We start from the raw sequence: 15228 nt of genomic DNA, 5'->3' as shown, positions 1-15228 counted from the left end.
ACCCATATTATATTCTTCAAGAATGCTTGAGTTGTGAAAATGGTGGAGTTTGATGATAATAGTGAAAAGGAATGGAGTTTGATGGTCTGCAATTTCAACATCCAAAAGATGGCTTTTTCTGATAATAGTGAGAATGAATGGAGTTTGACAATGAAGGGGACAGTAAAGAGAAAGTGCGAGGGAGTTGGAGTTTGACGATGAAGGGGATAGTAAAGAGAGAGTGAGAGGGAGTTGGAGGGGCAAGAGAAAAAGATGGAGAGCTTTCGGGAGTGGGAGAGTTTTCTAGAAAAGGGCAAAAAAAAAACAAAAAAAAATGTAAAAGATAAGAATTAATTACTATTTTGATTATTTTAGTTATTTAGTCTGATACTGCATCAAACACTTCACTAAATTAGTCCAGCTTAGTCTATTTTAAACCAGTCCAACTTAGTCATTAAAGTTAGTCCAATCCGAGATAATCCGGTACAAAAAACACACCCGAAAGATATGTTTGCAATTTAGTGTTAGAAAACACACTGCTTACACTCAGTAATCAAGAAAAAAATTCATTTAGAACGGAACACGGATGATACACCATGTATTTTTAGATAAGTAATTTTACTTTTAAAGTTATTATCTTTTTTACACACATATTTCACCATTTGTATAATGACATGTAATGTATCATTTCGTATTTCAATCATACTGAAAGATCTCTCCAATAACCAATGGTTGTCATGTTCTTAGTAGCAGTACCTGTAGAAAAGTGTACTTGGCCAGAATGAATTATTGTATTGAAAGTCAACCTTTAGGACTAGGATTGTCTGTCATCCTCATCTCATACCCTTCTCATGCCCTTCTATATTATGTGGTCACGGTTAAGTCACGTCAACATTTTATATTGATTTTTTTTATAGAAATAATAAGACAAAAAGTAATGGGAATATAAAATATTGACGTGGCTTAACCGTGATCACAGAAATAGGAGGGCATGAAGAGGATATGGAATGAGGAGAGCAGACAATCCAAGTCCCAACCTTTATACGGAAGTTTCCCTACAAACTAGCAGCTAATCCAGTTATCTTGATGTACAAGAAAGGTAGGAAATATAAAAAATAATCAATTGCAAATATTGACAGGAAATTTGATCCACCTAATCCATATTGACATGCCGAATGTATTCTCTGAATAATTTCAATTCCAATTACATTTTAACACTTTTTCTCAAGTTAGAGAATGAATGTCAAGAACGTCCAACTTGCTCAACATGGTCGGAAATTATTCTTTGCCCAACGCTTTTGTAAACAATAAAAAATTGTACGCTAGCTAACTGAAAGTCGAGGGTGCAGTGATCATTTCTCCCTCCGTGTCCCAGAATGCTACACGTGATTTTGTAAATGCTTGATATTAATATTGTGGTGAATCAAAACGTTAATGCAAGATTTAGAAAATTAGGTTCACTTCCTTCTTTTTGTTACTCCATTGATTAAAATCCTATTCATTTTCAATTTTTTATCAAGGTCCTTAAGTATTAATAATGTCACATCCCAGCCCGGGGCGGATCACTTCCCGGACCAGCTCCATCACCGTAGCACGATATTGTCCACTTTGGACTTACCATTCCCTCACGGTTTTGTTTTTGGGAACTCACGAGTAACTTCCCAGTGGGTCACCCATCCTGGAAATGCTCTGGCCTCCTTCTTGCTTAACTTCGGAGTTCCTACGGAACCCGAAGCCAGTGAGCTCCCAAAAGGCCTCGTGCTAGGTAGGGATGAGAATATACATTTAAGTATCACTCCCCTGAGCGATGTGGGATGTTACAAATAACATCATTAATTATTTGAATAATAAAATATTTTTTATTTTTAAATATATTCCTTTAGTGTTAAAAATGTTACAATTAGTATATTTATATTTATGGCTAAATTTTTTATCATATATTTTTATTTTTAGTTTGTACCAATTTTCTTTTCATTTTTTATTTGTACCCATATATTAGTTTCTTTTTGTGCCCATACTTTTTAAAGTTTTATTTGTGTTTGTACTCATATGTATACCATCACGTGACATTGTATATTTAATCAATGATAAAAAAAATTACATATGGTATACTTATGTTTTATGCCTAAACTTTGCATCATATATTTATATTTTTAGTTTGTACCCACTTTTAATTTGCAACATATTTTTTTTAATTTGTTGTATTTTCTTTTTAGTTTTATTTTGTACCCATGTATTAATTTATTTTAGCGCCTATATTTTTTAAAAATTCATTTGTACTCATAATTTTTAATATTTTATATGTACCCTAATTTATTTATAATGTACTCATTCTTCTTTATTAATATACAACTTTGTTATATGTGAAATGTACCAATTTTTTTGTAAAATGTACCAATTTTTTTAACACTATGGACACATTCTTTTGCCATTTATTATTTCTTATTTTTACATAGTTTTTATCCGTTTATTCAATCAAAATGTTTGAATTTTTTTATTGTAACTGTTTCTGACACACCCCGACCTAAATCAGGGTATGCTGGCCGTCACATGAGGATGATGTAGTCATGTGCACAGTGCGGAAGCAATAAAGATATAAGGAATTACGAATAAACAAAAACCAAATCAACTAGAGTACTATATAAGATAAGGTTTAAGTGCAAGATTAAGTGTGAAATACACAATCAGAGCACAAATAGCCTAACTGCAGTCAGGCAGGACAAGTACTAATTATACAACACCTAAAGGTGATCCTACATTTATGATGTTCTGTCAGAACCACCGTCGAAATTCCCATGAGCCACCAAAGCACTTCTACCTAAAACTTGGAGGGGCGCAAAACAGAAAGTGTGAGTGGGCAAAAACAAAGTTTTTCGAAATCATTTCATTTCTCAAAAGTTTTAAACCATCGCCGTAAAACCTGTATAATTTCCCAGAAAATATAATATATGCTATATCATAAATCACACTTAGGATGAAAGTCTATAGAAATATACCATGCCAAAGTATCTCAATGAAATGCTATAAGTAATCCAATTAAAATGTATCAATGCCAGATATCATATCAGCCAAATCCACCTATGTGACATGCACGACTGAGTCTATAGCTCATAACCAATCTCAATCATATCGAATTCTGCACAAGAGTCGGAACTACCTAAAGTGGTCTGTACGACAGGACTAGGTGTAAAATAAATATGCTCTAGTGCTACGATCACGTGAAGATTGTGCGAATGATCGCGGGTCACCTACGAGTTGGAACCACCTAAAGTGGTCTATACGACAAGCATGTGCACCTAACTTGGATCCAAGGTGAGCATATGGTGCGGGAGGTGAACATCACGTGAAGGACTGTGCCCTAACTTTGGGCGGGAGCACTAACACCGGGGTGCAGGTTTATGAACATCACATCATATCTCGCATAACTGAAGCAATCTCATATCTTTAATTTATGAACTTACCTGGCACTTACATGTGCGTCTGCAACACCAATCTTAAATATATGCAACTACTAATGCATAAATAAAATAGGCAGATACTTTGCATGGCATTTCAAAACGTATAATCATTCAAATTCATTTTCTGGGAAAAATCTCAAGTATATAGGTATATATGGAAAACCAAAAGTCCACTCACTGGTATCTCGAAGGGTCGTAGCCCCTGAGCCTCGATTGATGGCCCTTGTCCTCAGGATAAGTCTCACCTATATGCGAAATAACTGAATAAACGTTAATTAAAGTATATACACAAAATTAGGAAATAACTTCTCATACATTACTCAAATGGGCTATTAGAATATACCACCATGACCTACTCAACCTCAGGAACATCCCCATATTTTTAGAAAAACATTTCACGACCCCACGCGCCCTCACGTGCCGGCCAAGGCACGGCCAAGAACGTGCCTGGCACAGGGGACGGAATAGTTAACGCCGTTAGGGAATATTCCGTTAAAAACTAGAATATGTCGTTAATTATACCTGACGGCGTTAGAATATTCCGTCAACTTTGACGGAATATTATCCTCATTCTTCCTTGGTTTGACGGAGTATGGTGCCGGTACCGCTACGATCGCCGGAAACTGGAAAATCTTATAACTTCAATATCTTCTTCATTTCTCAACCAAAATTCATGAAATTTGTACCAAAATGAAGCTTACGACGAGTAGAACAAAACCTTACCAATTTTAAGCCCTAAAATCCACGAGATCTCGCCGAAGAAACCTCGATAATTCGGCCAAAACTTGAAACTTGCGAACTGGGACTTCCCGACATCCAAAACACTCCAACTTTTTTCCTCGAGCTTCGTGAAGACGTCCTAAAACTTCCTAGAACCTTTAAATTCGCTGAAAATTCCACGATCACGACTGCATGAACAATGCTCAAAATCTGAGATTCTGAGTTCTCGGGCTTTCGAGGTTTTCACGTCCAACCACCACCACCATTCAACTCCTGAGCTTGCAAGGAGTCCAAAAACAGCAATCACAACCTTAATCCGTGAAGTTGAAAGGGTTTTGAGGGTTATCCATACAGGTTGTACGAAAATGGTAAGAAAATCCGAGAGAGGGAGGAGAGAGAGGTCAACGAGTAAGGGTGTGTGTGTGAGTGTGTGGTCTAGTTTGTCACCAACCAAAACTAGGGAAAATTTAGTTCTAGTTGGGTCCAAAAACTTAGAAACTTAACATATAGGTCCACAACCAAAACATAAACCACACAACACCACAAACATTCAAGGGTACATTAGACATTTCACACTGACAACAAAAATAATTCGGGATGGGCTGTGACATTTTCTAATAGTATTATAATGAAAGATTTTAAATTTATAAGATTATAAATATCATAAAATATCAAACAATTAATGTCAAAACTATAAAAATAAAAATATTAATAGTAATATAATGAGGTGTACAAAGTCAAGGGACCTTGATCAAACTTTGAATACTATTAAGGTTTTAATCAAAGAATGTTAAGAATTAGGAACCGCATCTAAAGTATCCCTTTGTAATAATTGTTGATATGGAATTCGAATTTGGGTGCCCAGGTTAGTGGCGTCCATATGATTTTATGTTAGGAATGGGGACTGCAAATGACTTTAAGAGCTTGAAGAAAAATAATTTTAGGATACATGTTGACTTTGATTTGAGGTGTATTCATAAAATAGTAGGGTTTTTTTTTTTTTTTTTTTTTTTTTAATGTTATGGGACTAAAATAGTCATATCATACCAAGGTATAAATAATAAATTTGTATGTGTGATGTATTCAACAATATGTGGGATGTTAGTAAAATTATCATTTTTAAAAGTATTCTTAATATGAAAAACAATGTAAAAGCATTTAGTAAATTTGAATGCAAGTGATATTATTCTATATGATAACAAAAATAGACATGATAGTGGGAGTGGTGGCAATGATAACGGTGGTGGCAGCAATGGTGGTCATGGCAGCGACAATGGTGGGAATGTCGTGGTGCTGCCAATAGTAGGGTGTGGTGGTTGGAGTGTAGGAGTAGCATTGTGGTGGTAGAGAGTGGTGGCGATTTGTGTAGTGGTAGCCTTCTTGGCGGTGGCAACACTGAGGGTGGTGATGTCCACGATGGTGTAAGGTTGATAGTAGTTGTTGTAAGTGGTGTCGACGATGGCAGTAACAATGACGGTGAATAGTGGGTGTATAGTGACAGTGCCAATGGTGGTGTGTGGTGGTTAGGGTGCAAATGTAATGGTGATAGGGACATTTGTGACAATTATAAAAGTGGTGACGGCAACGATGATGGTGGCAAGAGCAATAGACTAATCATAATGCCACTAGTACTTCATGAAAAGACACTCTGAAGTCTTTGGAAAAAGCACTAAAAACAACTTAGGTGCACTTTTTGCCAAATATAATGTGAACCATTTTTGTTTATCAGAAAACACTTCTATCCTCACAAAACGCTTTTGGTCACCATGCTCGGTTCATTCTAGGGCTAACTACATTTACACCCTCAATGTTTGAGATGGTTTTCAAAACATCCCAATTCATTTATATTACACTACTTGAGTTTCGAAATTGTCTTAGTTTATACGTTTAAATAAAACATAAGACATGAATTGATATAGTTTCAATATCTAATAGTACAATATGAGAAAATTGAACAAACACGACTCACCCCAAACTTAGACTGTATGAAATGTACTGTTACCTTCATTTTTTAATTCCTTTGAAATATAGGGTATTAAAGAGTAGGAAAAGTTAGAGGTCAGAATGTTGCAGAAAAAAGTTCAATGTAGTTTGTGATGTGGAACTAGATGCCGATGAATATGTTCCAACCATGCCATGTTGATATTCCGGGATCTGGAACATGTAGTGGAGTCCGGAGATCAAGGTCGAGGACCGGCACCGCATGAACATTCGATGCTCAGATGCTCGGATGCTCGAAGGATGTCGCATGAACATCCAAAGATATCTACCCTGCAACTGTTGAGTCTGCAACTTTTAATATGCTAGTCAGTCATTTGACCACTTAATGTGAAGAGAACACCGGGGGGGAAGAAACTCTCCGCCCTCTCTCTAACAGGTCAAACCAAGCTCTACATTCGTAGAACGTCCGATGTGAAGCCGGCATTTTCAGAAACGCATCTTGCCAGCCGGCTGCAACGCTCTCGATAGGGTAAAAGACTTCATCTGCTTATCACCATCGTAACAGTTTATACGGGTGTAGCTTAAGACATCATTCACAAGTTCAAAGAACAAACGATAATAATAGAGAGCTTTTATTGCCCACGAGGACAAAAGTAATTGTTTACCCTTTGTCCCTAATTCAATCAAATCTTTCTACTCAGTTCCAACGGATAGAAGCAAAAGCGTCTGTTTCCGAGACCCTTTGTTTCTCCCTGCTCCGACAATCACAAGGAAAATGATTCAATAATTCGTACGACAGGCTAGCCAATGCACACTACTCTTACATGTACCAAATGAAAAATGGTAGAAGCAGCAGGCATACAAGAAAAGCAAACCCAACAATCCAAACCGGCGACGAACAGAAAAGAACAGCCTTCTCCGGTCGTTGGAGGAGTCAAACACAAACGCTCACCCGTAAATTTTTGTGTACCATGTGAGACATTCTCCATCCACCTTGTCTCTGTATAGATTGTTCACGAATTAGGCTCTTGGATAATAACAGGCAAGCTTAACCAGTCTCAGAGAAAGTAGTCTGGTGCAGGTTTCTTGGCAGGCGCCCCTCTTGATTCCTGCATTTTATCACCATCGTTTAGTGTAAAATACAAGGAAAGTGAGACAGCAGAAAAAAAGAAAAAAAAGAAAAAAGAAGAAAAAAAGACAGTGGATACATTCACGGTCCATGTCACTGAACTAAGTGTTATTCTTTCATAAATTTAACTAATCATACTTGATGCTAATTATTTCCACATAATCCAAGTCATAGTCTGCATTTCAACTCTTTCCAGATTTTATTCACAATCATGTCAAGTAGAATCCTTCGAACAACCAGTGCATTTTTAATTTTTTTTACTGGCTGCATTAACCCACATAACACCAATTACAAGTGGACAACAAGTACAAAGTTTCACGGTGCTGCTCAAAATAAAGTTTCTTATTTTTCAAGAAAAATAAAAATTTTGTACACACCTGTGGGGCAGCATCAAAAACACGAAACTGCTTGTTAAGATTCTCATCCAGCTCAAGAATTGCAGCTACATTACCACATCTGAAACAGACCACCAATGACAACTCAATATAAACCTTCAAACTCCGGAAAAAGGAAGAGAAACTTGATTGCAGACTGGTAACTTACCTGTAACAGTAATTTGGTGCTGACCAGACGGTTACTATCTGGTTATTAAACATCCATTTATACCCCTCCATTACCAACTGATGGGCACGACATATATAGTCAATGTTGTTTGCATGGTTAAATGAAGTAACAACACTGCCACCAAAGAGGAAGCCAGCACCACGTGGACTTAAACCCCAACCGTCCACGATATCTTCAGGATCTGACCATAGTAGGTCACACATGCCACCATCATGAGGTACTTCTTGCTTCCTATCAATTGTTCGTATCTGCCAAACAGAACATGTTGGTCGGTTAGCATACAAAGGAGAGACTAAAAACTAAATTAAACATAGTAACAATTCAAACTCATAAAGGATTCTCAAACCTGATCCAGAGTTGTAATGGCAGGAGAGAGACCACCATGTACGCTGAAAATCTTATTTTCAATGAGAGCTGACAGACTGCATGAAGCCACCATAAAAATTCAAACTATGTAAAGGAGAAACAAAATAATATGCCCGAGCCTCGGGCTCTATTGGAAGCAGTTTAAATGAAGACTAAATTAAACTGACTAATGGCCTGTATTGGGGTACAAAAAGTTTACTTTGAAGATGTAGTACTTGCTTCTAAACAAAGGATGCATAGATAAACTGAAAAACCAGACACCTACTGAGTTGAGTGTGGAGCGATGGGTAGTGTGCCAAAAAGAAAAGACACTGAGAAATATGGGAATCAAACAGTTGGAAAGATTTTGAGAAAATTAACGCATTAAATTAAGAAATTTCTAGCAATTAGTTGATATGGGAAATTTGTTAAAATGGTGTAGCGACAGTAAATGTTTTATGAGACTAAAACGGCAACATCCAGTTATAATGATCTCAACATCCAATTTGGATGAAATTTTAAAATGGATTTTAGTAACTTTTTCTCCTTTTCTATCACAGTCCTGCGCCACCCACCTGTTACCTCAACTAAGGCCTAGGGGATCCTTTCCAAAAGAAAGGAAGGGTAGTTTTGATAACTAATACAGGGTTTATTTCACAGATCATAATATCCTACGCTCTCCTTCACAAGAAAATAAACTGTCATAACCCTTTATGAAATGAGGTTTCCACTACGAAATACTAATCTGTCCTAACCCTCAACAGAAAAATCTTATGTGATAGAAAAGGGCAAACCTCAGATAATCGAATATATCTGTGCAATATCTCCAAACATTGACGGATCCATACTTTCGTAGACATTCATCGTAGAATCCATACACCTGTCTAGAAAGGATAACTCAGTAAATATTCTGAATGGGTAAGCACTAAACAGTAGGCACCAGTAAAAGAGACTTAACCTGTGTGATCTGACGACTCTCGTGGTTTCCTCTAATAAGAGTTATCCGATCTGGATATCTAACCTGAAGTAATTAATTTGGGTTAAAATAGTAAAAAAAATATGAAATAAACTAATGTAACACGAGAATAAATGCACGACCTATAGATATTGTCAAAATCTAGCATCACTATTGTTGATGCACAAAACCGAAGGTCTTGGAACAACGTAAATCCGACCGTAAATCTGCAAGAAAGTAAATAACACAAGATGTATTGTGGTTCACCTCAATGTTTGGGTTACGTCTACACTGATATTGTATTTCTTTAAGATGTTGAAGAGGGAGACTGAGCTTCTCTGTTATCCCGTGGGATGAGAGCTTTGAGAGGATGAGGGGGCTTAAGAAATGGCCTCCCCCATTGTGAGGGTGAGGAGTCCCTTTTATAGAATAAGGGCTCCTCACTTATTACATATTTGCCCCTTCCTTTATTACATAATTACACTTAAGTCCTTCGAGTATTTATACGAGATCTAAATACGGAGGTCCTAAGTATGGTACAAACAGTAGTTCCCCAAGTCTTCAGTCAAGAGAGTTTTTTGGCTAGAGACTTGAAATTCAGTCCATGTGTGGGCCGAAGTAACTAGATGTCGTTTAGGATTGATACTCGATATGAGGCGGTGCACAATCTGAAATGATGCTTAACTAGAAGTAGCACATGTTGCGAGGCTGCTCGGCTTGTGGCTTATGTTGCCTTGGTTAGCTCGGCTTATGGCGTTGAAGGTGAGAGAGTCCCTTTTATAGAATAAGGGCTCGCTCCTCAATACATAAATATGGGCTAGAGTTGATGCTCGTGACGAGACGGTTGCTCAGCTGGCGGTGATGCTCTCTAATGAAGGTGAGGGAGTCCCTTTTATAAAATAAGGGCTCGCTCCTCAGTACATAAATAATGGGTTAGGAGTGATGCTTGCAGCGAGACGATTGCTCAGCTGGTGGCGATGCTCTCTAATGAAGGTGAGGGAGTCCCTTTTATAAAATAAGGGTTCGCTCCTCAATACATGAATAATGGGTGCTCTCTAATGAAAGTGAGGGAGTCCCTTTTATAGAATAAGGGCTTGCTCCTCAATACATAAATAATGGGCTAAGTCCCCAAGTATTTTTCATGAGGCCCAATATATGGTACATAGTGTAGTCCCCCAAGTCTTCGGTAAATAGAGGTTGTTGGCTGAAGACTTCAAATTCAATCCATGTATGGGCCGAAATGGCCGTTGTTCGGAGGCGGTCTTTGTAGACCATGCACTGAAGCTTTGTAAGTTGAAGCTTTGAAGCTAGAGCTCTGTAAATGAAGCTTTTGAAGCTAGAGCTCTGTAAATGAAGCTTTCGAAGCTGGAGCTTTTGTAAATGAAGCTTTTGAAGCTAGGGCTATGTAAATGAAGCTTTTGAAGCTGATTGACATGAGTGATGCTCATGAATGTTTATGTTGATTGACATGAATGATGCTTATGAATGTTTATGTTGATTGACATGAGTGATGCTCATGGATGTTGACATGAGTGATGCTCATGGATGTTGACATAAGTGATGCTCATGAATGTTGACATGAGTGATGCTCATGAATGTTGACGTGAATGATGGTCATGAATGTTGACACGAATGATGGTCATGAATGTTTATGTATGATTAACATGAGTAATGCTCATGAAATGTTTATGTATGATTGACATGAGTAATGTTTATGTATAATTTTGGAGTACTGGGCGTACTTTTGATCACCTGGTTGGTGATAATAGCGGCAGGCTGCCGAATAATTTTGGAGTACTGAACGCACTTTTGGTCACCTAGTTGGTGATAATAGCGACAAGGTGCCGAATAATTTTGGAGTACTGGGCATACTTTTGATCACCTGATTGGTGATAATAGTGGCAGACTGCCGAATAATTTTTTGTAGTACTGGACGTACTTTTGATCACTTGGTTGGTGATAATAGAGGGTCTGGCTCTTTTGGGCACAAGGGCCTTCGCCTTCCACATAACACTCCAGCCCATTATGTTGGGCTTGACGTTTTTTTTTTTTTTATTACCCTCTGATGGGGTTTATACAGATATCTCCGAAAGGTAAGAAAAATAAATCACATCATTCAAAAATAAGAAAAGTAAATCACATCTTTCTGGGGAGTGTTTATTCCTTGCTTTTGTAGTGTCCCCATGTGCCTCCCTTTTGCTTTTGTGTTTTCTCTGCAACTTTGAAGCTTGTCTCGCTTGAACCGACGAATAGGACTCATTGGTGACAGCTTGCACCTCCCTCTTTTGCTTTTGTCGTTCTCTTTTCCACCGCACCTCTCTCTTTTACTACATTTATTATTCTGTCACTGAGGTCCAGATGCATTAGCCCTAAAAGGCTCTATTTTTAGTGAAAAAGAATTCTATGAGACAAGTAAAGTTCTTTATTTTACTTTACTTTGCAGATGGCAGACAAAAGTAAAGTTCTCTTTACTTTGCTTTACTTTGCAGATTGCAAATGTCGGGGGCATGGACTTGTCTTTCTTCTCTTTTCCTCTTTACACAGTCCCGAAGGATGCAGTGTGGAATGTGGTCAGGTTCTGAGAGAAGCTTTTCCCACCAGTGATTATGGTTTTGCCCTTTCATTACCGATGAACATCAAGTTGGTCTTCTTCCTCAACAGATCCTTTGCCGCTGGCGATACAGATCGAAAGACCTTCGGCGGAAATCTCAAATTCCTTGCAAAACCGCCTGGAAGATCTCCGTCGCCGACTTGCCGTAAAACGACGGAATCCCGCCGAGCATTATGTACATCATCACGCCGACACTCCAAACATTGATCTTTTCATCGTACTCCCTACCCATCAACGCCTTCGGCGCAGTGTAGTACGACGTTGAATTGTGCCACCACGACCTTCAAGACCTCGTTGCCGATGGAGGGAAGGACCTTCTCGTCGTATTCGAGCCCTAAGGTTTTGAAGATCAGAGGGAGGCGAGAGACCTCGGGGCGCGAGAGTACACGGAGGGTGAGATTCACCATCTGGAGATCCTTGGTGCCGGAGATGGAGGAGAAGGTGTGGGGCCGGGTGTGGATGTCGAAGATGTAGGGCTTCTGGAGCCATGGGATCAGGAAGTGGGTGCCTTCATCGACGGTGTCGTCGATGACTCTGCGAAAACGGTCGAAGAGGACGGCGCGCCGACCGCTGTCGATGGTGTAGAGCGAGGAGTTGAGGATTGTGGTGCCGGCGCCGAGGCCGAAGGCGGCGTGCGCGAGGTTGGTGAGGAAGGACACAGCAGCTTGGTTGCTTCCCATTCTGGTGACGATGAGAAGATTCGAGAGAAGGGAAATGGGTTTTTGCGGAGTGAGGGGGTGTAGGGTTTTTTTTTGTTGAGTCGCCGAGCTGGGCCTGCCAACTTTAGCCCATCATTCGTTGCTTTTGCTCGAGAGCTTCTGTGTGTGAACATCAACTTGTTGAGTGGTGTTGTACGATCTGTGTGAGCAAAAGTGACCGACTGTTTTTTCATCGATGCCGCCGTGACCGGGAGCTAAAACGGAAGACATGGGTTTTGCAGTGACTGTGCAGGTTTTTGGTTCTTGGTTTCTGCAGATTCATAGCGGAGGTGAAAAAATGAAAAAGAACCGACACAACTTTTCGTATCGTTTCCCACAGACGGCGCCAAATGTTGATGCACAAAACCGAAGGTCTTGGAACAACGTAAATCCGACCGTGAATCTGCAAGAAAGTAAATAACACAAGATGTATCGTGGTTCACCCCAATATTTAGGCTACGTCCACACTGATATTGTATTTCTCTGAGATGTTGAAGAGGGAGAGTGAGCTTCTCTGTTATCCCGTGGGATGAGAGCTTTGAGAGGATGAGGGGGCTTAAGAAATGGCCTCCTCACTTATTACATATTTGCCCTTTCCTTTATTACATAATTACACTTAAGTCCCCCGAGTATTTATACGAGATCTAAATATGGAGGCCCTAAGTATGGTACAAACAACTATCAATTAGATATTCTTCTACAAATTCAGGTTGGAACTTTGTAGCCATAGGTAGGAAATTTGTAGCCATAACCTTATATGTACTAGCTTGCAGTTTACAAAAACCTTTACAACAGTTCAACCACCAAAGACTTGTGAGTGAAGTAAGATAAGGCATTAGAGCTTGTTTGGAAGTGCCTTTAAAATGGCTGAACGCATTTCTGGTGAAAATGTTTTTGGAACCAATCCTTTGTAAAATGCAATTGAATCCTCGAAAAGCACATAAAGTGCTTCTTGCAAGAAGCATCAGTTATCTGCTTCCTGCACGAAGCACTTTAAGTGCTTTTAGAGCCCAAAAAGATTTTCGCTAGAAGTGCTTTCAGTCATTTTAAAGCACTTCCAAATGAGCCCTTAATGTAGTTGTATCATTGTGGAACAAGTTCTATCATCTATAAGAAACAAGAGTGGCAGGAAAACAGAAAATATAATAGTAAAATACCAAGTATTAAAGAAATTTAAACTTTTAATTAACCATTTAAAGACATTGCGTGCTCTTAAGACAAAAACAAACAGACTCTTAAAAACTTGACAGACTCTTTGTAATACTTGACAGTATCTTTCACACTAACAGTTTCACTTATTTAGCTATTTTTATTCCATCTTTTTATTTTCTGATTTTTGCACTATTGCATCGCTGTGTGGTTTACATGGCAGGAGATCCATGATATGGAATTTAGTGTACTTTATACAAACACCAATCTACTGAAAATGAACAGATCCTACAATTTTAAAATTAGGGTTATGTTTTGAGGCAATAGAAACAACAATTGTCCTAGAAACTTTGAAGAATGTGTCGAAAACTTCAAATGCAGTACACACAAAAAAAATAAAAAAATCAAGCGTCTTCAATGATATAAATAGCAAGCCAGCAGGAAAAAGTAAAGAGAATATAAGCCTATCACCTTCAGGGCAAGTAGGAGTAGAAATGTCTCAACAGAATAAAATCCTCTATCAACAAAATCACCAAGAAACAAGTAGTTGGTCTTTGGGCAATCACCTCCTACTTTGAAAAGCTCTTTCATGTCATAAAACTGCCCGTGGATGTCACCGCATATCTATTCATCAAAACACAAAGAACAATAACAATTAATTAGCCTGAAGCCTGCAACGTTCAGGACTTGAAATTCATATTTTAAAGCACCACATATTCAATAAGAAGAAATAGTTCCACTAGCCCTAATTCCCTTCTAAGCTTTCTTATCACCGCACCACCTCTGAGTAGTTCGTAACATCAGGTAATAAGCATGAATTATAGGAAAATAGGACTGCTCGTCAATAAAGTAAATGGTAACTACTGATAATGCTATATTTCGCTCCGGACCCCAAACCCGGGTCTACACGAAATTCTACAACCATTTGATTATCCAAGTAAAAATAGGAAACCCCAATTGAAATATCATTCTAAAACCCTTTTCTATTTCCTAGAATCCAATAGCAATTTAAGCTTTTTCCTTCATAAATTCAGGTAGCAAATGCACAAAAATTGAAATTAAAGACAAACCCACTTGTCTGAATCGAATTAAACATCGAAAAACATAGCCAAATCAAATCCATAAACCAAAACAATCAACGAACCCCCAAATAAATATCATAGTACTACTTCAAAGACTACCCAAAAACCCACTGAGCTCGCAATTACAGAGAGATATATATATATATATATATATATATATATATATATGTATGTATGTATATGTAGAGAGAGAGAGTGTGTGTACAGTGACAGGAGCATCGACTCTCTGAACGTTGCTCTCTTCGACTAGGATTTCCATAGCTTTGAGGCAGAGAGCCTTCACCTCCGACTCTTTGAGAGGCTCGCACTTCTTCAGCTGTTCTATTTGCCGGTCTAGGTCTGACATCTCTCCCTCTCCCTCCCTCTCTCTCAACTTTCTCTCTCTACCCTACCCCCTCTTCTCCCCTTCCTCAGCCCTGCACCGCCACCACTACCACCACCAACCCTCTCTCTCTCGAACAGTGAGACAGTGATTCGTGAATCTCTCTCTCTCTCTCTCTCTCTCTTCTGTCCTCCACAACCTTTTCTATCACTCTCTCACCTCCTTTTTTCTGCGGGCTCCTCTCACTCTCAGCCCTCCAGATTTTTTTTATTTCA

General features: G+C 38.7%; 1 protein-coding gene across 2 annotated transcripts; it reads right to left on the bottom strand.

The window, feature by feature from the left end:
• Nucleotides 1–6709: 6709 nt before the first annotated feature.
• On the bottom strand, nt 6710–15211 carry LOC126591451 (serine/threonine-protein phosphatase PP-X isozyme 2). Of its 2 annotated transcripts, XR_007612394.1 has the most exons (9): nt 14837–15211; nt 14021–14173; nt 9095–9157; nt 8931–9016; nt 8138–8213; nt 7771–8039; nt 7605–7683; nt 7051–7207; nt 6710–6850 (listed from the first exon to the last, which is right to left on the bottom strand). XR_007612394.1 is itself a non-coding variant. In XM_050257134.1 (8 exons), the coding sequence occupies exons 1-8, from the start codon at nt 14975–14977 to the stop codon at nt 7157–7159; spliced, it is 918 nt and encodes a 305-aa protein (XP_050113091.1). In that variant the 5' UTR covers nt 14978–15211; the 3' UTR covers nt 6710–7156. The 2 variants fall into 2 exon arrangements, 1 of the variants encoding a protein (XP_050113091.1); XM_050257134.1 differs by having other exon boundaries at nt 6710–7207.
• Nucleotides 15212–15228: the final 17 nt, after the last annotated feature.

The sequence above is a fragment of the Malus sylvestris genome, chromosome 11 (assembly GCF_916048215.2).
Source record: "Malus sylvestris chromosome 11, drMalSylv7.2, whole genome shotgun sequence".
Taxonomy (NCBI): Eukaryota; Viridiplantae; Streptophyta; class Magnoliopsida; order Rosales; family Rosaceae; genus Malus; species Malus sylvestris.
Note: the sequence above shows the minus strand (reverse complement) of the source record. Positions and strands in the feature narration are given on the sequence as shown.

Bases quoted from the DNA above. Each gene is read 5' to 3' on its own strand.
- LOC126591451 (XM_050257134.1), bottom strand. From the start codon at position 14,977: ATGTCAGACCTAGACCGGCAAATAGAACAGCTGAAGAAGTGCGAGCCT. The intron at 9,158-14,020 runs GTGATAGGCTTA...TAATTACTTCAG, and splicing joins TACTCCTACTTGCCCTGAAG to GTTAGATATCCAGATCGGAT. The intron at 7,208-7,604 runs GTGTGTACAAAA...GATAAAATGCAG, and splicing joins TTTTTGATGCTGCCCCACAG to GAATCAAGAGGGGCGCCTGC.